Source organism: Pholcus phalangioides, unplaced genomic scaffold, assembly GCF_987345545.1.
Source record: "Pholcus phalangioides strain wild (caught in Gottingen) unplaced genomic scaffold, Ppha-v1.0 ptg000003l_1, whole genome shotgun sequence".
NCBI lineage: Eukaryota > Metazoa > Arthropoda > Arachnida > Araneae > Pholcidae > Pholcus > Pholcus phalangioides.
Window position 1 is genome coordinate 32,635,887 of NW_028301596.1, and position 22,422 is coordinate 32,658,308.

Consider the following 22,422-nt stretch of genomic DNA (forward strand, 5'->3'; position numbering starts at 1 on the left):
TTCAGCATTTGGTCAACAAAAATTATCCCACTATGTTGAAGTAATTTTAGTAGATACCTTTTACTAAATTCTCTCGCCCTTTCTTCCCCCCCCCCCCCACCCTTTTCCGAATTTCTCAGCCCCTACTCTTTTTTTTTTCTTTTATACCCTGAACTTCTGTCTGTCTTTTTCCCAATTCTGTTCGGGTTCTGGCATTCTTGCATGAAAATTCAGTAAGGAATTTCATTGTAACACAAAACATTCAGTAGTATCTCCTGAGTCCACAAGATGCAGTAAACCTCATTAACATGAAAAATTCATATTAAATCAAATACTTTCCATATTGGACATAATCAAGTTGGTTAATATGAAATTTGGTTAGTAAAAAACATTTGTTTTTTTCTTAATGAGGTTTGATTGTATCGGTTATCTTATGAAGTGCTATGAATTGACTATAAATTACCTATACATATGCTGAGTGATCTTTATATATTAAGGGTGACTATGATACGGAAAAACCAGACACACCTCCACGTTAATATTCAGAAGAACCTGTAATGTATAGGAGGTGTGCAAAAAGGTGACTATGATACAATACACATTTAAAGCTATTTTCATTGTATATATTTATAATATGGGATGGTTATAATCAAATTGATGGTACATAGAAAGGAGATGGCTCTACCAAACATGATAGAAACTGAAGCCAGACGTGTGCCACAGAGAAGAAATAAATGAAAATCAGCAGCCAATTGGCTGTCATCAGTTCGTAGAAAGTGAAATAGTATTGGCCAAGGACTCTTCCTTGAGGGATTCCACTTTTCACACCTGTCCAATCAGATAAATTCTCCATTCACCATAACCTGTTGTGACTTATCTTTCAAAGCACATGATTCTATCTAATTCAACAAGTTACTCCCACTCTTATGCAAACGCTTCAAGAATTTACCATGTTGGTATTAACATTGAATGCTTTCTGAAAAAAAAAACTTTTTTTTATAGATATATTCTACCCAGAACCTCCCACACCTTCTGCATGGTTTGCTAAGGTCTCTAAATATTCTGTTTTATATGTAGTCATATTAAACTGATATAAATAAATAATAGAATATAGATAAAATGGGTAGACAAATAATTTACAAAATTATTTTCTTCACATAGTATTGGTTTCTTTACTCTATTATTGATCAAATGTTGAAATCTTAGGATCATAGCATGAATTGCACTGCTTCACACAGCATTCAAAGTGGAATAAAGGGTATCCTTTTGCCCAAGACTGGTTTTCAACTCCAACGTGTAGTGCAACAATACAAATCCTGATACATACAAAAAACCTGAGCCAGAAGTCCGAATCTGAAGTAGTTGAAATTTGGGTTGACCATGCATATGGGAAGCTAATGAATAAAAGTTTGTAAATGCTCAAACAGTTATAATCTTGTAGCACCTACCCCCATTAAAGGATGTTTTAGAAGTCGATTGTAATGTTAGCTTATAACTGTACACCCCAAGATCTGTACAGCATATACAAAGTTTCATTTGAATTTTTCTATTTATATAAAGACATCCAGAGTTTCTACATACCATCAGTGAAATTAAAATCATCCTGTGTTTGTGAGAGCTTCATGTTGACTGAAATTTCACACCAATATCGGTAAAGATATAAAAGAATATATAAACATTTTTGTTTCGATTTACATTTGCTTGAAAGTGTCATGTCCAGAGTTACATGGCTTTGATCTGTCCCTTAACCTACTACATGAAATCCTTCTCTTCCCCCACCCCCCAAGACAGCTTGTGTGCAAGTGTATAAAAAATTCTGAAATGCCTGTATTTTAGCTATTTACCAATGGGAATCATTTCATGAAAGCTCTTCATTGCCTCTTGAAATTGTGTTGCTTCACAATCACAAAACACTCGAGCCCCCCTGTTCACTGAAGCGGAAATAGGCTGTGATTGGTTCTTAGAGTAGACTAGTCAAACCTGTGTAAAAGTGGGACCAGGAGTGTGTGTCAGGTTATACGATGATTTTAGATGGTGCTGCAATAGCTGATAAATATCAAGTTTAATGGCAACTACCTACTTATTAGTATTTTCCGATATTAATATCAAAATTGACTCTTAAAACACAACATTTTATAAATAAACTAATATTTTTATAAAGAAGAATGCAACATATAGGCATGAGAAATTTAAACTATATTTCAGTTTGAATTTTTCTTTTGAGAGAGAAAGATTGTACTTTTGTATGTGCATCATGGCTACTATACCTGATGCCTGGTCAGCTCACAAAATGGGCATCTAATTTGCATAGCATATTGGCCAAGTCATTTGACCAAAGTCTGATGTCTTGTACAAGAAGCTAGACTACTTCAGGCTTCGACCAATCAGTTCACAAATTTGTTAGACTTCTGACATTGGCTGTGATATGTACCCAATTGTTTTTTTTTTTTGAGTAGACTCAACAAGCAGGGTCGCAACTAGATACTTTGTCGGTCGGGGCAAGCTGGAATTTTGGCATCCCTTGCATGTAGAAGAAGCAGTTAAAGGATGAATTCGATGCCCCTTCTGGTACAGCACCCAGGGCACCAGACCTGCCTGTTCCCCCTCTAGTTGCAGCCCTAGACTGAAGCAAATATTGGAAGCAATTATGACTGATAGTTTGCCAAAACTAAAAACAAACTTTACATAATTTTTGTGTGTGTACTGTATATTTAATAGTGTAATATGTTTTACAGATAAATGACTTCCATCAAATGAAATTTGACCTAATACAAATTGCAGCATGAAAAAAAAGTTAATTTTATAAAATTGAATATTCTTGGTTCTTTTACACCAACCAACCTCTATTGTATAATTTTCTGAATTAATTGTGTTTTTGTTTGATCAATTACCATGTAAAGCATGGGTGTCAAACCTTTTTTGTTTTTTAGGCCACACTCGAAATGCAGTAGACACTTCTTATAACGACCCCATTGTTCCACAAAAAACAGGTATTGCATCAAGTGGTTGTTATATAGAAAGGGAAAAATTTAGGATAGTCGCTATATGGAAATATTTAGGACTTTTCTAACTTCTAACTGGTTGTTGTAATGAAATGATGACTATAACAGAGGGTTGTTATAAGAAGCTTTTACTGTGCAAACAATAGCTATTAAAAGCATGTTGAAGCCAAATTTACCCATTCGAAGCTGGAAAAAGGAATGACACAGGATCTTTACTTTTTCCTTGATGATTGAGATTCATGCGAAATCAACCCAAAACATTTTGAAATTTTAGTATTATATTTTAAATACCTTCAGAAATTTTTCACCCGCTGCTGGTTGGGTGAATGTAGTATAGTGAAAAATTAAAACCTTTGATTTTTGTTCCGCTGCATTTTATCTTACCAAAAATAACATTGTTTTCATTGGTCCTATAACTCCAGTTTCAACCTGGAATAAGTGTAAGTTTTTGATACTTGAGAAAATGATTGATTTATTTTCTGATGATTTTTTCCCAACCTCTAATGGTTGCACCAAGAAATATTTTGGCAGCGCATTGTTTGTTTATAATAATTTATATATTTTTGTCAAAACAGAAATTCATCTCTGTGCATTGTTTCTGTAACTGTTTTGCCAGCATGTTGATGTGAGGGTGGCATGAGTGTCATATCACGATATCAGTAGTTGTCATGGACCCCACATCTTGGGGTAAGGCCCCTAGGCTGGGAATCTTTTTAGTGCTCCCAAGCTGAACTTTTCATGGGTTTTTCTATAGAGAATTTATAGCATGAAGAATAAAAAAAATTATGGTATTTGTCCCGGACCCCAGGCATGACTGTAGTTCTGTCAGCCTCACCCTTGTGGGGGGGGGGGGGCTATGGTAGTGATATGCAAAAGTTTCGGATAAAATTTTTCAGTATGGTGAAAAATATTTGGAGATCAAATTTCCCTGTAAATTTTATTCTGTAGGAAAAAGCATATCCATCCTAGATCCGGTGTATAATAGGGTTCGACAAGTTTCATGCCCATACTATTTGAATCAAAGATGATGATCAAAGACTCAACAAGGTTTTAATTATTATTTTTCAAATTGCACTGAAATTTTTTGATATGTAGGGAGATGTACTTAAAATACAGGATGTACGACAATTTTAAATGAGAGCAATGATAAAAAAAAAGTGAGTGGCAGGTATAAGATTTGTGATCTTGATGTTGTTAAAGGACAGGTTTGCTACCAACTGACTCAGAATTGCATGCATATATTTCTACGGTGGTTTTTGGGAACAAAAATAAAAGCATGTAATACAAAAAAAGGAAAAGGGTCAAATTATCAATATTGTGTGTTTACACATGATAATCGGACAGCATGAGTGTTTTCTTAATTTGAAAGTTTTTGTACAAGATCCCATTTTGAAAGAAACATTATTTTTCGTTTCATATGAACATTCTTTTCATGATTCATATAAATTGTATCTAGAGTTCAACAAGTCCCAGTTTGCCATAACACCTTAAGATATTGGTATTGGTGCCTTCCTGCACAGTTTCTTTCTCTTGAAAAAAAAATTATTTAGCTCCTAAGAAATTTGATTAGTTACTTTGCAGAAATTACTAACTAATTTCAAGTAAGACTCATCATTAAATCAATGTGAGATTTGTGAAAAGTGTAAATTCATATCTAGGGAAACTGCTAATGATAAATTTAATTGTAATTATTATATGATTGTATATACTGTACATATATCAATTTATATGGCTCTATCATATAATTTATATGTGTATGTATGCAGTTTGTATGAAAGGAATTTGCTGCTTATTTTATAAAACCTTTAAGCATCTAGCTTTTGACTGGTTTTTTTACACAAATTTTGCTTAAAAGCTAAATTTGTCTATTGAAAAGAATAAACATACATGTACTCTGATGATATACTTGCTGCCTAGTTTGTATTATACAATTTTCAGGGAGCTTAACCTCTTTGTTCCAGAATTTGGACCTCTGTTTTAAAGAGTTTTTTTTTTTTTCAAGTTAAGACTTAGGGTACACGTTTGTGTACCTAACTCTATTGCTTCTAGTAATAAAGATCCAAGATATTGGATCTGGATTGGATATTGGTAAGATATTGATCCAAATTAATTAATAAATTAATTTTTTTGTAAATTAAGTTTTCTTTTCAAAGTGTATTTTGACATACAGTAGACACAAATGAATCGAAAGAAAATTTTTTAATTCCCGGTTTTGGTTCAAGACTGAAGAGATTAAATGGAAAATACTTTAGTGTATTAATGGAATTCTATGTATAATTTCTTTAGCATCTTGTGGCTGCTGCTTGTCAAATTAATGGTTAAATGAAACCTATCTGTACATATATATTCCATGTGTATATCATTATTCGACAGTCTAATAAGCTGCTCCTAAAAATTGTTTTCGGTTGTTCGCAACCAAAGAATCAGGGACCTGAAAGAAATAAGTATTTATGGTTTTTATGAAATTAATATTACAATATTTAGAAATTATTTATCCCATATGGAATTGTAATGATGATTGTTAAAAAGTATGAAAAATTGCTTTTTTTTTTCATTGTTCTTTTTTTATACTGTTGTTGTAAGCCGTCAGTAGAGTTTAGTTTAACTATTATACTGTCTGTTGTCATATGTTTGCTCACTTTGACTGTAAAAAAGAAACACTTAAGAGCATTGTTAACACTCGCGGGAGGGGAAAAAATTGTATTTATAATTGAAGAGCTGCTTTTCATGTGACATCACTCACTCCTTAATTGGAATAAAACTAAATATGCCTTGTAATTTTGTCATTATATTCGGCCTTCTAAAGAAAAATTTACAATTGTAGTTGGGTGAAGCTTAATAGCAGTATTCATGCACGATAGAACATTTATATGGCATTAAATCACTCTTAAAATATTCCGATATTATTTACCTCTTTAGAGGTCGAATGGGAGCAAATTGCTCTAACGACGGTTACAGACCAGGAATGGATAAACTTGTATAAATAGAAAATATTGATCGCAACTGTGTGACAATTTCCATCTAATTACCTAATAATTTGAATTTTTCCCACCATGAACGCACATGCGTACGCTTTTATTGGCTCTTGACAAAAAAAACTTTTTCAGAACTTTCTTACCCTGTTTATTTTTCAAATAAGGAAATTTTGTGTTCACAGCATAGGTACCGGAACCTTGGGGAGGAGGACTGAGTCTGTTTGAAGCCCCTCAATAATTAATAAATATACAGTGCAATGCCCCGCGCAAAAGAGCTTAAGTCACGTATCCGGGACGACCCGCCACTTTCAGCTTCTTCTTCAATGTTCTGTCGGCCCCCTTTTTTTCAGAGTTAGCCTATCTGACAAAGTGTTAATTGTTTTGACTTTTGAAGAATGGCAACATCAAATATCAATAATCTTTTACGCGGCCAACTGTTTCTGGCCTCTGAATCTTATAATTCCGTCCCAGTTTTGGTATCCCTGCTTGTCCTTTAATTTTGCACACCCTAGTGTGTACTTGTATTATTCAATATTACGATTTATTTCATAGATTTACATGCGCTGCCATCTATTAGTACAATTCAAAATTTTGGAGAAAAAATAAAGTTATTGAGAGAAATCCGCGTTCTCATCTAGCGACAGCTGAAAGAATAGGAATAGAGACATTATGAAGAGATGGTATTTTTTTGGCCTGAAAAAAATATACCGAGAAATTGAATTTTCTAGATGTTAATGCCGAAAAATGCCGTTAATGCCTCCTCCAGGAATCGAACCCGGATCCCCTTGCCTACCGGGCAAGTGCGCTAACCAATATACCAGACACATTTTTCAATTCCTTTTAACACAACATTAGTAGTTTCCCTTAACTACAGCAATTTTCGCCCCAGTTGGCGTTTTGTATGAAGAGATGGTATGCAAGGGGACCCGGGTTCGATTCCCGGAGGAGGAAAATCACTTTTCTTTCCAAATATCAGTTTCAGCATTAACATCCAGAAAATTCAATTTCTCAATAGAGACATTAGTTTTTTTTAAACTTGTCAGTAGATGGTAGCAAGAACCCTGATTTTGGTTCGATCAGAAAATTAGGCATCAATTTCAAATGCCGTTAGGGGCCATTCAAGTATTACGTAAGCAGATTTTTGGACATTTTGACCCCCTCCCCCACCTTGTCAGCAAAATTTCGTCAGCACCTTAGAATATTTCATATCAAAAAGGGGTGGTTGATGACGTAAGCAACCTTCAACCCCCCCCCCCTCCTTGTCATCAAAAGTCAGCAAATCCGAACCCCCTCCCCGATGCTGACGTAATACTTGAAAAACCCCTTAAGTCAAACCGATTCATATACAGTAATTTTTTTTGTTCAAAAATCGATACGCGCAATTTTTTCCTAAATGAAATGAGGGTTAAAGTAAGAGTGTGTGGCGTAAGTCAATTTTCAACAATTCTGACAAGGCCATCTAAAGGTGGTAAACTGTTGAAAGAAAAAATAAACTTATTGTCGGCTCAATAATTCGCCTCGCCAATAGATTGTGAAATTATAAAATTTTTAACATGGGACTCTATGCGAACAATTTTGGTAAAATCCTTTTTTCAAAATGAGGATTATATACTTGTTCCACTCTTACTTTAACCCCCCTCAAATGATGCATTAATTGTGTACAAGTTTGTATGTACACATTCAATGAGAAATGTTCAATCCTTGCAGAAAATGCTAAAACATATTACAAAAAAAAAACACGATGATGGAAACAGGCCATTCTGATCTTTGTATCGTTCCAGTTTTCGTACGTGCCTTTGCCGAATACTGATAATGGAAATACTCATACCACGATGTTTCCCTTGCTCAAATGAGAATTACGTTAACGTAAAGAAATAAATTTGATGCTTACAGCCCTCAATATACTAATTTTCGAAGTAAAAATTCAAAATTATTTGAAACACACGGCATTATTCTCAATTCAAAATTACAGAATTGTTGAAAATTAAAACTATTCTGAATTCCAAATTAATAGAAATGCATAATTACCGCAACTTCCCGCGTGTGCGTATAATCTACGTATGAGATTTTCGCAACCTTTATGCAAAAAAAATCTCGTCCTATAAAACCGCAGTGGCGTTTAATCAGCATATGCGAATTTCATTCACTAAAATTAAAATCTTATTGAATAATAGAAATTTCGTGTCAAGAAGTTTAAGAGAAAAAAAAATAAATTCTCCTACTTGTATACGTAATTTAAAAAGAATTTACACATTATTTTCTAACTATATTTTTTTATTTCTATTCCAACCTCTCAGAAGAAGAGAAACTGTAGGTAATACGCAGCGGTCGTCACACTAAGAAATTCAATTTTTTTTTTTTTTTTACGTATAATTAATTCACTGATCATATGCATGAAATTACGGTAAAGTTTCCAGTGATTTGGGGGGACCCCGTTTTAACCGTAGCCAGCACGTACAGACACCGCTGGTTCGTAGCGATAAAAGTGCATTATAGTAATAATATTTTGCTTGATCAAAATTATTCATATTAACTTTATTTATGCTTTAGAAATAAATTTGATGCTTACAGCCCTCTACGGTCCAGCGTATATTTGAATATACATGGTTTAAAAAACCCCCATTATACGGGTTTTTTTTTGTTATTTTAGAAAGCTAGTGTCATTTCAGTACAAAATACGGCTATATAACCAATACTTTTTATCTAGAAAGGATTTCCTTTTCTGTGTCTTTTTTTTTTTTTTTTTTTTTTGACTGCTGCTGTAATTTCATTTGTTTAGAAATTCACAAAAACCTCAACAAAAATTGAGGGAATTGAAAATAAAATTCAAGGCAAAAACTATTCAATTTTGCTAAGCAAGATTTTATCTATTTATAGATATTATAGATAACAGTAACATAAAAACAAACTGTATATTTTACTCATATTTGAAAACTGGAATTGAAGAAGGCTGTATAAGTGTCATTTTTTCTTCCCTGACAATTGGCTAGTTTGTTGAAGTTCCCACTATATACCCACTAGGTAGCGCTTGATGTGTCTTATAATAAATCGGTTTCCCCTTTGCATCGATTTTATCGGGATTTATATTTTGGCACTTGCAGCATTTTTTTATTCCAGTGCTGATTATACGCCACTGCCCAGATGCTCACAAAAAATCTGAAAATGAGCATCATGAGTGGGATAAACCTCCTTCTTTTCTAAGCATAATTCTTCCAGGAGGGCAATAATAACTCTGCCCCAGGGCACTGAAAAGGCATGCTACGGCCCTGAGTCATACCATTGAGAAGAAATATAAGAAATATACCTTATTTCTCCTCTAAGGGTCGTACTTGAATAATGCGAAGTTCAAGGGGGACAGCAAAAAAGTTAGACTTATCCAATTCATCAATATAAGATATTGAAGGACCGGACGCACCCCGCTTCCCATCTCAAGGAGATATCAAAGCGTTCCCGAAAGATGGGTGCATGTATAAGATAACAAAACTTTCACGAAAAGTCAAAAACTCTTGATAGTTATAAAAACGTATTGAATACTATCACTGGTCGGTTAACTGATGAACCGTGCATACGGCCGTTACTGCGCTAGTTTACTCGTTGTTGCAACTAGTATTTAAGCAAAACGTAAATGATCACGTAAACTATTTAATTTGTAAAATTGAATCGGTAATTTCCATTTACACGATTTCTTTGGATGCTCTTGAACATTGTATGAAATTTTCAAGTTGATTTAGAGAATGAAAGATGCGCGTTAACATCCTTGGTTTTTAAAACATGTCTGTAGCCTCTGCAGGTTTTGGAATTGGTATCTGTTGCTTTCTTAAATTTTTTGTTTCATCTTCACGAGAAAGATAGGGGCGCGGTAGCCCGGTCGATAAGATGCTCGCCTAAAGTACTAAAGGATGTTTAGAGGTGTCGCGAGTTCGATACCCGGTTCGTCCTTGTCAGAAAACTTTCCTGACACAGGGGTACAACAAAAAACGGCGACTTGACAGCAGCAAAAAATTGCTACCGCAGGGAACTAATACGTTGTTGCATATAATAACTATATACGAATTGCTAACCCCCCATCGAGGGGTTAGCGCACCAACCTCTCGATGAGTATAAAAAAACAAGCCTGCCGTTCGGAATCGGCAATAAATTGTAGGTCCTGGTCTAATTAGCCCTCGTGTGCAGAAAATGACCGTGGTGTGACAAAAATGATCAAACAAGAAAGATTTTAAAAAAGTGATTTTATTCTTTATTTCTTCACCAATGTCCGCATCCGTGAGTCAACCACAATTTCTGGCCACTAGATCAAGCCTTTGAACCTCGTAAGGACTTGATGAAAAATGTTACTAGGTTACACTGGTGTTCCAAAATAAACGAAAAATAATGCTAGAGAGACAGGAATCGTCAAAACATTTTACTGGATAATAAACTAGAATTTCAGCATTCCAGCTTCCAAACATTCCGTATGTGTAGGAGTTGATTATCACATTTACACGCAAAAACTTTCGTATTTCCTGAGTAGTATTTCTTCATTGCATCTGCCATTAGCAGGTAATCTAAGGTAATCATATTCATAGATCCTGTAAAACTCTAGCTGCTAACGGAAAGACGAAAGCCAGTGAGAGTGGAACTGGTAACGAAATCATTGTTTCTTACTTAGAGCCAAAACGAAATTCAGATTTTGTCGATTGTAACAATTTTAATATTTTAAAAAAGTTAATGTTTTAATATAGGCTACATATGTAGTATTCTGGTAAAAATCAGTAAACCACGGAATAAAGGACAAGTTAGCCAGGAATTCAGAGAAAAAGGAATGTTACAAATGTCATATCTGTATCCAATTTTCGAATTATCCAAATCTTTGGTGGGGGGAAAAAGTCGAATTAAACATTAAATTGATATTAAAAAACATTTCAACATTAAATTGAATAGGAAATTATAGGCGAATTACTAAAATTCGAATTACCTAAGTTCGCCAGTAATACAACTGGAGTCTCAAAATTTTCAGAAAGTATGAAAATGGCAGATGATATATAGAATGCGTGTTAAGTTCAAGAAAAGAGAGCCAAACTTGTTGCCATCAGAGAATTGAATTCGCAGATCATTCATCTCTAATGCCTATCTCATTTGGAAAACCTGTTTGGTTTTTAATTTTTTCCGGTCACTCGGAAGATGCTTCTTGAATGTAATTCCTCTGATCTAGCCCAAAATGTCCTTGCGACAAATTCTTATTCGTTTTTTTTCAAATGTCTCTAACATGTATAATAACGTGTCTTCCTTCCGTTCATTCCGAAGGGCGCGGCTGAGAACTTTAACGGCTGAGTCGAGGCTGACATTGGCCCTAATACGGAACCTTGAAAAACAAACATAAACCGTCTTTGTTTTTTCTCCTCCCTTATGCTGATATTCGATCAATTTATTAATACATATTTTTACGATGTTACGTTCGAGCATCTTCCTGTTTATTATTAGTTTTTATTTTTAATGATTCTACGGCTATTAAGAAGACGAAAATGTACGGCCTTGATATACGTGCGCGCACACACCTGTTCTGAATAGCAATTTCATGCTATTGAGTTTTTTGCTGCTTTTCCTTCGAGAAATGTAATTTCGTTTTGAAACAAATGCCAGCTTATGAAAGCTGTTCTAATATCACCTACGAGTGATATGATGAATTACAATGATATTATGAGCGAATAGTAATTACATTGGATCATTCATTCCGTTTTTCTAATTAAGAGTAAAAAAAAAATACGCAGTGAAAGATTATTTCATGTAATTTTTCTGAGTTTTGTCCCACTCTGTTTAGGGGGCACTCTCCCCCCTCCTTCTTTTTGAATTCTTTTTTCTTGGGGATGTTCGACTGACCTGAATCATTACCTCCTGAAGTGGTTTTACCTCCTACAACAAATCTTTATGTTTTACAACATAATGTCAATGTAATGAACAAATGTCGAATGTGTTTTACTTCATAAAACGCAGTGGTTCTCAAAGTGTGTGTCATCACTCTTAGGGGCGGCACCAACCTCTGTCAGGGGCGTCACGAGGAATACAATACTTTATTGGTGAGAAATGTGGAATACAGAGAAAAGGGGAAAGAAAAAAATTACCAAGGAGAAGGAGCCAAATGGCCCTTACTGGTAATCACAAATAACAATTTGGTATGAATCATGTAAGCATATAAATAAATAAATATATATATATAAAAAAATTAACACAACATGTGTGAACAATGTTGTGTTAATTTTGACCAGGAGTTAAATGACACCAGGAGTTGGTGTATTTATGTGTGCCCATTCAGTGCTTTGAAGTGATTCTTTTTCTAGACTATTCTGGGGAGGCGTGGACAATCTATGAAAATATTAATATTACTATGACTGTAGGATGAGAAAGTTTGAGAAACACTGTCCCCTAGAAGTTTCTGGAACGTATTGTTAGGGACCCCAGGATCCGGAGCCTATGCTAACGCAGACTAATATCAAAATTGCTGTATTAGTACATACGGCTATAATGCACTGTTAGCACTGTATATTTGTTGAACTGCTTAGATTTATATTGTTGTCTATACGATACGAAGTAAATGAATAAATAAGCTCTACATAAAAATTTTATATGAATACTCCGTGCGACGCTGAGAATTCCCACAATCCTATGCAAAAGAAATAAACAATTTTTTTAATTAAAAATAACTTTTATATATTTGTTGGCATTAGCGATTCTCGATTCAGTGGTTTATCGCTAAAAACAAGTTGTGCGATTGCTAATTAAAAGAAAAAAAACTTTTGCAGCGCAAAAAATTTCGCGTGACACATTTCTGTCAAAATATCGGTATAATTCATAATTTTTTTGGGGATTGAAAAATTCAATTTTCATCTCATCATATCAATTTTCCTAAATAATTAGTCAACATGTGTAAATTTTTCCCATCTCGAACCCCCCAAAATGCTCCCCTCGGTTAAGAACCACTGGCTTGACTAATATTTCAGGCTTCTCGATCATAAAATATTGGTGTGTAACTATATGGCAATTTATAACTCTACAGATTTAATCATAAAAGTAAGAACTCTCCTTAAGTACCAAATGATATTTACAGGTGTCGTGAGTTCGACACCCTGTTCGTCCTTTTTAGAAAACTTTGCCGACACAGGGATACAACGGAAACGTTGACATGACCACAGAAAAAGAATGCTACCGCAGGGAGTTCCACACCGAAGGGTTAGCGCACCAACCTCTCAGTGAGTTGGAAAAAAAAGGCTGCCTTTCGGAATCGGCAATAAATTGTAGGTCCCGGTCTAATTAGACCTCGTGAGCGAAAAATGACCGTGGTGTGACAAAAGTGCTCAAATGATTAAAAGCAAGATTAATTTTACATGCATCTCCGACACTTCCGAATTTTTTCCAGAAGGAATTTTCCAAGTTTTTATTTACAATAATTCATAAGTAATATGAATTATTGTAAATAATTCGTGTGTAATAATTGATTATTACACACAGAAAATTGTGTATCCCAAAATATACATATAACAATGACCATATCTCATTTGAATAAACACAGGAAAATACGTAACATCGCCCATTGCCAACAATATAAGTGCCCGTTGTCCCTAAAAGTGCTATAATATGGGAGCTTTCATCAAAAAAGGAAAAAAAAATCCAAAAGATAAACGGAAAACTCCGTTCAAATTTAAATCTACTTCAGCAAAGGCATAAAAGAATGTATAGGGAATTATAGTTCATATTTCATAAAATAGCTAACATTTACATTAGTTGTTAGGGGCCGTTCAAGTATTACGTCAGCAAATTTTTAGCCATTTTTGACCACCTCCCCCCGTCATTCTGACCCCCCCCCCCGTCAGCAAAATTTCATCGACACTGCCCCCCTACCTCCTAACGCATATTGGTGGGATCCAAATCGTACGTGGGAGAGGAGAGCATAGGGGGCTCGTACGCCTCCCCCCCCCCCCGATGAAAAAAAAAAATTTTTTTAATGCAAAAAATTTGAAAAAAAAATTAAAATTTCTCGAAAGAAAATACTTTAACAGAAATTGATTATAATAACATATACAGTCGAATCCCGTTATAACGAACTCCAAGAGACCGGAGAAATCACTTCGTTACACCGCAATTTCGTTATAAAGGAACTCCAGGTTTTTGCATAGTTCCCGTGTAAACTTACCTGGAGGATTAGAAACGTGTTCGTTAAAACGAAATTTTCGCTATATCGGTATTCGTTATAACGGGATTCGACTGTAATTTAAATACTATTTTAAGGGGGTAAGAACACGAATTTCTCTTTAGGAATGAATTTATTGTGACCCACCCATTAAGCCATAAATGGTAAACCCTTAAAAATTTAAATGGCCAGTGGCACATTTTCAGATCACTGAAGTACCCTCAAAGATCACTTGCACATTCAAAGATCACTTAAGTAATCCGCGACACAGTCGTCCCAGAACACTTAAACGATCCGTGGCACATTTAGAGATCCCTCGAGTGACATGTGGCACAGTTTTAGAGCACTTAAGTGGCCCCTAGTGCGGTTCTACATCACTCAAGTTATCCGCGGAACATTCCCAGATTACTAAAGTGATCCGAAACATAATTACGGATCACTTGAGTGATGCGTGGCACAGATCCACAGCACTTGAAGGATCCGTGAAACATTTAGAGATCACTAAAGTGGCTTTGTAGGGGACTTACCAATGGGGGAATCTTAGTTCAGTTGCCCAATAACTACGGAAGGTTTTTTCCGTTTTTAGCGCACCGAATAAGATGCCATTAAGAATGTTTCATATCTTCATAAAGGGTGGTTGATGACGTAAGCATTACCAAACCTCCCCCCTCTTTTAATCAAACTTCAGCAAAAATCGGAACCCCCTCCCCCATCGATGCTGACGTAATACTCAAATGACCTCTTATCAAATTATGCAAACTATCCCCATATTTTTTCTATAATCTCAACAATTATAGCAATAGTAAAGAATTCGAGTTGGCTTCGTTAAAAAAAAGGGCCAAGCTTGATTAATTTTCATGAAGTCGGTATCAAAAATGTGAAAAATACGGGAATGTTGCTTAAATTACAAGTCGTATGGTCACCTTCCAACTGCTCGCTGGTAGTAAGATACAAAACTATAATGGAAAAACTGTAATATAAAAAACTAGGCTTCACATACATTCATACTGGGCATAAATAAAACAATAACGATTGATATAAAACAGAGGAATAAAGTAATTGTTTCAAGATAACATACCCCTTATATTTTCAGCGCAACAAAAGAAATTGGATAACACGCCAATGGAATATTTTTAGTTTTTGTTTACTATAGACGTATTAATGTGTGTTTTGGGTGAGGCATCTCTCAGATTAGAAAGCCTTCGATCGAACGTAAGATGGAAAAATGACCATCGCTCTAATCCTTTCATTTGATCGATAACTTAATTGACAGCTCATTTACGTATCGCATACAAATGTGTGAATTAAGTGACATCCATTTGCTCTAAATCGCTCTATTTTCTCTCCCGAATAGTCTTGTGTGGCCACCGTTGGAATTCGAAAGAGCCTTGTATGATACAAAACGTTATGTAAATGTATAAATACATACATTTATGTTTTTTTTTTTTTTTTCTCGAAATGATGGTTAGCCACCTCCAAAGGACTTCCGCTGCAATTTGAATAATGCTTCTCGGATGCTCAATTCCACGCTGGAAAGGTATAATAACTTACCTCATCGTTAAATGATTCTGCCCTGGAGGAAAACTCAAGGGGAAAATTATTAATTTCATGTTAATAACAATAAATGGGAAAGAAAAGAAAAAGAAAAAAACACGTGCAAGGATGAAAGCGGCAAAGAAAAAATGGTTCTTACCCGAGTTGTTTTTTTGTGTGAAAATTCCAGTTTTTTTCATTGTGCTTCCAGTTTTACTATAAAAACATCAGACCGACAGCAGTTCCAACATCCAAGAGCATTTGACTCGATTTCGAAGACTTGAGTGCTTCAACTATTCACCAACCTATTCCAAAATGAAATTCGTGAGTATTTCTCTTGTTTCATGATTTTTTTTTTGTGTAGTCTTAAGCTTTTATAAAATAAGTACCGTAATCTAACGAGTAAAAGTAAAAGCTATGGAGCACTGTATGTTGGTTTTTGAGATAGAGGACTTTTATGAGATTGCTGTTTTATACGAGATTGCTGCAGATGCATGAATTTTTTTTTTTTTCGTATTATGTAAGTATTATGTTGTAGGTCTCTACCTGCTCTCTGCGTTGAGACTTTTTCAAATGGGAGACCGGCACTCATTCCAGCGTCGAAGTTGGATAATAGCAGAAATTTTAAGATACTGTGTAAATTTTCAAAAAGCCCTCTTCGCGTTCTCCTAAAGTCATTCTTCCGCTTTTCCGAGGCTTAGTTCGTCCTGGACTGAAGTATGCTGTAAGGTTTTGGAGACCATACCTACAGAGGGACGTAGACTTGGTTGAAGGGGGTGCAGAGAAGAGCTACGAGTGTCCTTATGTTTACATTGGAAGAAGGCAGGTGTCGTGGGATATGATCGAAATGTTTAAAATTTTCAACGGTATAGATATGATGGATCATGAATTATCAATACGCCGTCAATCGACCGCTTTTACGAGGGGACACCAGTATCGATTGGTAAGGGACAGTTCTAGGTTGAGGTGTCGCAGGGAATTTTCGTCTTACAGGGTTGTTAATAAATGGAATAGCTTATACCCCCGGAAGTAGGAAATTCTAATACAATTGACACGTTTGAAAAAGAAATACGATAAACATGGTGGGGTAAATCGAGAAGCTATCCATATTCAGAATAAGACAATCATAAGTATTCTTTATGAGCATTGTATAATATTTTATCATGTATACATATATTCTTTCTAGTTTTTGTAATTGCATTTTTAATTGGGTTGCTGCATTTTAGAATTATATGAAATCCATATTTGTTATGGGCATCTTTTTCTCAGCCACCTCGTTGGGCATTTTGCCTGTTGTGGCCTCTTGTATTTGTATAATCGGTTTGTGCCATACCAATCTTTGAAACTCATTCGTTCTACGACCTTTCTTTTCAGAGAGAAAAAAAAAATCATAGTGCTTCTTAGTTAGGTAAGGGAGCATTGTCCTTCCCGGACACGGTCCGGGGACTCAAAGACATGGTGAGGGGGGGGGGCTCATAAAAATAGATTTGGTACTATTAAATTCAAGAGTAATTATGTAAATTGGTAGCCAGGTACTTCCAGCCTGGTACAAGGCCTCTGAACACACTCATATTTTTGCCTTTTGTCGGAGGGGGGAGGGCATGGTCCTGTTTAGATGGCCCTGCCAGTTCCGGCACCCCTCAAAGAGTGAGATCGCTGATTTTGAGAAATATATTTTTAGACGTCGGTACTCTATGTTGTGTATAAATAAGGCTTTTCAGTACATGATGTGCTTATAATTACTTTTTTTTAATTTCAAGCTATAGGACTGATATCAGTTAGCCATCGATAATATTGTAAACTTGCTAGATAATTCAACGGATCGTAGATAATATTGTTGATGTTTCATACAGTCTTTTATATTCGATTAAGGTAGTCTATACGAACTCCCAAACAACCTTTATGTTGTACTAATAAAAATGTTCAATAATTTGACAACCCTATAGTCAGTAGGTCCCTCACCCGTTAAGACCCCAATGCATACAGTGCATACAGTCAAGGCCATACGGGCCATCCCCGATTGGCAAGGTCAGGAGGGAGGGTAATGAGATCTGGCATTATCATGTAAGTATATATATATGTAAAATGGACCAGCCAGATACAGGGCTTCAGAGTAACTTTGCCCCGGGAATGGTGTCAAGACGGTCCCTGTATGCAATGGATATCAATCAAAAATAGTAATTTTGGGCACCCAGGATGTAGATAATGCACGGTCTACACCAGCGGTTCCCAAACTGTTTGGCATTTTTTATTTATTTAATAAACTTACTGATTTATTTAATTTCCCTTGGAAAGTGCGGAAGTGCACACGGAACACCGGTTGGGAACCACTGGTCTATATATTCGATCATGAATGAAATAAATTCCCTTGAGCGGAATTATACTGTAAAAGTTTGACCAAATATATTTTACAAAACTCAAAAAAAAACAACCGATAAGCCTATCGGTCATATTCATTCGAATGTAACCGATACGGTTATTGGTTGAATTTTTCGTTTTATAAAAGAACTTTCAAAAACTTTTATAGTGTAATCCCGGCCTTATATAAATTTCTTACGTGTTTCGTTGATGCATATTTAGTCTAGAGTCTTCCCATCCCATTTTTCCTAAGGTCGGGATTACACTGCAAAAGTTTTAAAAAAGTTCTTTAATAAAACTCTAAAAATGCAATAAATAACTGTATCGGTTACATTGAATTGAATGTAATAGATGCACTTATTGATTGCATTTTAAAGTTTCATGAAAGAAATTAAACTTGAAAAATGCAACCAATTAGCGCATCGGTTACATTTGAGCAAATGTAACCAATGTGCTTATTGGTAATTTTTCAAGTTTTGTTAAAGATATTTTATCAAACTTTTATAATCTAATCCCGGCCCTAGACCGATATTACGCTTTAAGTTTAATGAAAGGTCTTTAAACTTGAAAATGCAAACACTAAGATTATCGGTTACATTGGAAAAAAATGCAACTGATAACCTTATTGATTTCGTTTGTCATGTTTTAAAAAGGTTTAATAAAACATATTTTACAAAACTTGAAAAAAAACAACCTATTGGTTTATACTCGCCCTTTCTCTTTTTTTTTTAAGTGCTCGTATTCATAAGGTAACTAATAGGATCCCGTACTTTATTTTTGGCTTATACCTTTCCGTGTCTGTTCTAGAGCTCCCTCAAAGGGTGATATCGCTAGATTTGGAAAAAAACTCTCTTCTAGCGGATATCGGAATTGAAGTGATGTTTTTCTGAGTGTTAAGTGGGGCATTATTATGAATAGACAACCATGGGGTGCACCCCCAAAGGCAGGGCTAACAGAGTCCTAACTTGGAGATTGACATAACAATATTCTATTTTCTTTTTTACATTATTTAATTTTTTTAAACATTACAGTCGAATCTCGTCATAAAGAGCTCCAAGAGACCAGAGAAATCACTTCGTTGTAACGAAATTCCGTTATTAAGGAATTCCAGATTTTTACATTGTTCCTATGTAAAATTTTCTGGATGATTAGAAAAGTTTTCGTTAAACGGTATTCGTTTAAATGGGATTTGACTGTATTACAAATTTAAACAATATAAGCATATATATAGAGGGATAGACGGCCTTTTTTCGAAGCCCAACGTATCAAGGAAATATTTTCTGGTAAACCGGGCAAGCACATGCTGGGCCTGGGTTCGAGTCCCGGCGGAGACTAGATGGTTTTTTTCCGTGTTCATCACAGCATAATATTCAAAAAATATGTTTCCTTGATAAAAACATATATTTCACTTTAAAATCAATATATATGTAAAAGTCACATACTAAGGATCGTTGAAAAACTTTAGAATGGAATCGCCTTCCCACTGAAGGATGCATATGGGGGTATGTATAAAATAATAGCAAAAAAAGGGGGGGGGGAATAAAGATTAAAAATTTCTACGTTCCGGGTTTTCATCATCAGTAGACAGGGTTCAGGACTTTAAGGTATCTCAAGGGCATCCCGTGATCAATCTTATTTTATTTATTAATTTTTACATTTTGATTAGAAACCTGTATAAATGTGTACAGTGCTAACTACGGAAAAGATTTTTCCCCGAGTGTACACAGCTCTAAGATGTCGGGGTCCTATGGGTTGGTTTTATTACAGAAGTCTCACTTTTATAAAAGTTTTATGCATGAATAAAGCTAAAATTTTAGTGATGATCAATGATGAGTTGGACTTTATAAACTGAAATCACTCAAAATTTGTGTGTTTTCTTTATATTTTCAGTTCATCCTCGCAGCAATGGTCGGCGTCAGCATGGCCGCCTCAGTAGCCGTCAACCAACTAGGAGATGCTTACAACTTCCACTACAGCAATGACGACCTCGGTGGCCACAGGAGATCCGAAAGCGGTCACGGCGGAATCGTCACCGGAAGCTACAGTTACGTCGATCCCAACGGCGACCTGAGGACCGTCAACTACAGGGCAGGCCCAGACGGATTCAAGGCAGAAGGCGACACTGGCGTAGACAGGAGGACAGCAGCTCTCGCACCAAAGGCTCCACCAGCAGCAGCTCCCGTTGCGCCAGCCGTACCCTCATACCCATATGGACCTCATCATTTCGGTCATGGATACTCCTACCATGCCCCAGGCCATTACGCTGTTTTCTATTGAGTTCGAACGAAAGGCTTTTGATGGATTAAGAGCAGTACGACCGGAAATATAAGAAAGAAAGCCGTTTGTTGGCTTGTAAATAGTACAAGAATAAAAGAACAAGTTGAATTTTTTCATAAAAAGTTAGTGTTTGTTTTCTATTTTAGTCACTGAAAATTAATGTTCGTTGCTGCTATTTTCCGAAAAGCAAAAAAAAAAAAAAAACACCATGGAAATCATTAGGATTAGAATTATGTCATAAACGATATGTCACTCTCTTGATATTCAATCGATTTAAGAACTCGCTTTCCACCGATTTTTTTTTCATCATTGGATGCTTTCAGTGGCATGAAAAGTTTTGTACGAACCAGAGTCTACTACAGAGTCTATTATATGCCTATACAGTCGATTGCCCTCAAAACAGAAGGTTAGAATTTTCAACATGTTTCCTCAACAGGTCGATTGCCTTCAGTTTGATTTCCGTGATAATCCGTTTCAGCCCGAGCATTCATTTTTTGGAAAAATTACATTAAAAACATAAATGTGTCAACAAATCCTTATTATTATTTTTTAATTTTTAATTATTTTTGTTAAGAAATAATTCACTTCGCCCAAGTCCTTTTCAGCCAAGATGATGCAAGGCATATTCATCTTCACATACAATTTTTTACAGAATTTTATTGCTATATTTTATGTAATAAATCACACTTTTCCCGGAGGCACTTTCTCCTGAAAGCCATCTTAAAAACCCCTCGAAAGTTCAACTTGAAGTGGCGCTCTCTAATGAAAGCTCTCAATGTTCGTATTCACCATATTTCTAACTTAAAACACACGATCTTTGGCTTAACTCCTTGAGGTAAAAAAAATTCTATAGTGAGAAAAAGCAACCCACACATTTGTGCATGCAGGGTCTGAAAGGGATATACAGTAGGTGATGGAGGGGGAATAGCTATCAACTGCAAAGTGGGATTAATACCATAAGAAGAGGTATAAAAGCTCTCTTATACCTCCTTAAGGTGTCACCAGCTATAAAGAGTCTCAGGAATACTATATTTAAGTAAAAATTAGTAAAAGAGTGAGAGAGAAAGAGATGGAGAAACACTGCAGATGATTTTTGAATTGACTGTATAAGAATTCATTGTTCATAGAAGAGATAGCCAGTGTTTATATTTTCCGTTCGTCGTTTGAAATTAAATTTTTTTTTAAAATATCATCATATCTTTGACATTTAAGACAGGTTTTAATGAAATTAAACTGAAATTTATATTAATTAGGAACATGAAGATAAAAATGTTATCTATACCCTATATATAGATTAAATATCCACTGAGGAATGTTTGTTACACAGATTGATTGTTCTGTAACACTGGTCTGCAAGGTTTTTCCAACGTGGAAAAAATTTAGTTTTTCTTAATTGATTTTTGGGTGCTGATTCCAGATCTGACGTTTAAAAAAAATGTCATCACGTCTAGATCTTTTGTTATGTGGTACTTAATATTTAAATCTTTCAAAATTAGCATATCTAGGTTATATACATGTGAAATGATATTAGATAATCATATTTTTATTTTTACTTGCTCTGTTCGTACAAAAGTCTTGGACATCGAATGTCTCCAAAAATACATTTTGATATTTTCCCTGATAACCTGGAAGCAGTCAGTGATGAACAAGGACGAAGGTTCCACCGAGACATTCGAACTGTAGAAGAAGCAGCGGTTTGATCCGTCAATGGTGAGTGATTACGGTTGGTTTTTACAGAAAGACAACTCAATATAAAAACAGAAGAAAAATTATTTTTATGAAATAAGTGCTGGTAAAATGCGTATAAATTTCGTTTGTGTATATATACATGGGTTCTCTATGAATATTATATGCATGTGTATGAAGAATTTTTTTTTTCGCTATTTCTCATATACAACGATGTGTGAATATGATAAAATAACTATTGTAATCAAATGTATTATAATTTGTTATTAAAAATATGCCAATTGTCTCCATTTTCAAGATGTGTAAGTTTTTCATAATATATATGTATTTCAAAAAATGTGACCATCATGCATATAGAAAAAAACGTACGTGATGGATATTTTATACATTCATATTTGAATTCAGCACCACCAAAATTAGTCTAAAAAAATTTATTTCCCTCATATTATAC

At 35.1% G+C, this 22,422-nt stretch overlaps 1 protein-coding gene across 1 annotated transcript; it reads left to right on the plus strand.

Annotated features, from left to right (window-relative positions):
* The first annotated feature begins 15,890 nt into the window (after positions 1 to 15,890).
* LOC149088423 (adult-specific rigid cuticular protein 11.9-like) lies at positions 15,891 to 20,401 on the plus strand. The gene is made up of 2 exons (XM_089252984.1): positions 15,891 to 15,974; positions 19,899 to 20,401. Exons 1-2 carry the CDS (start codon positions 15,966 to 15,968, stop codon positions 20,283 to 20,285), a joined length of 396 nt encoding a protein of 131 aa, XP_089109110.1. The 5' UTR covers positions 15,891 to 15,965; the 3' UTR covers positions 20,286 to 20,401.
* Positions 20,402 to 22,422: the final 2,021 nt, after the last annotated feature.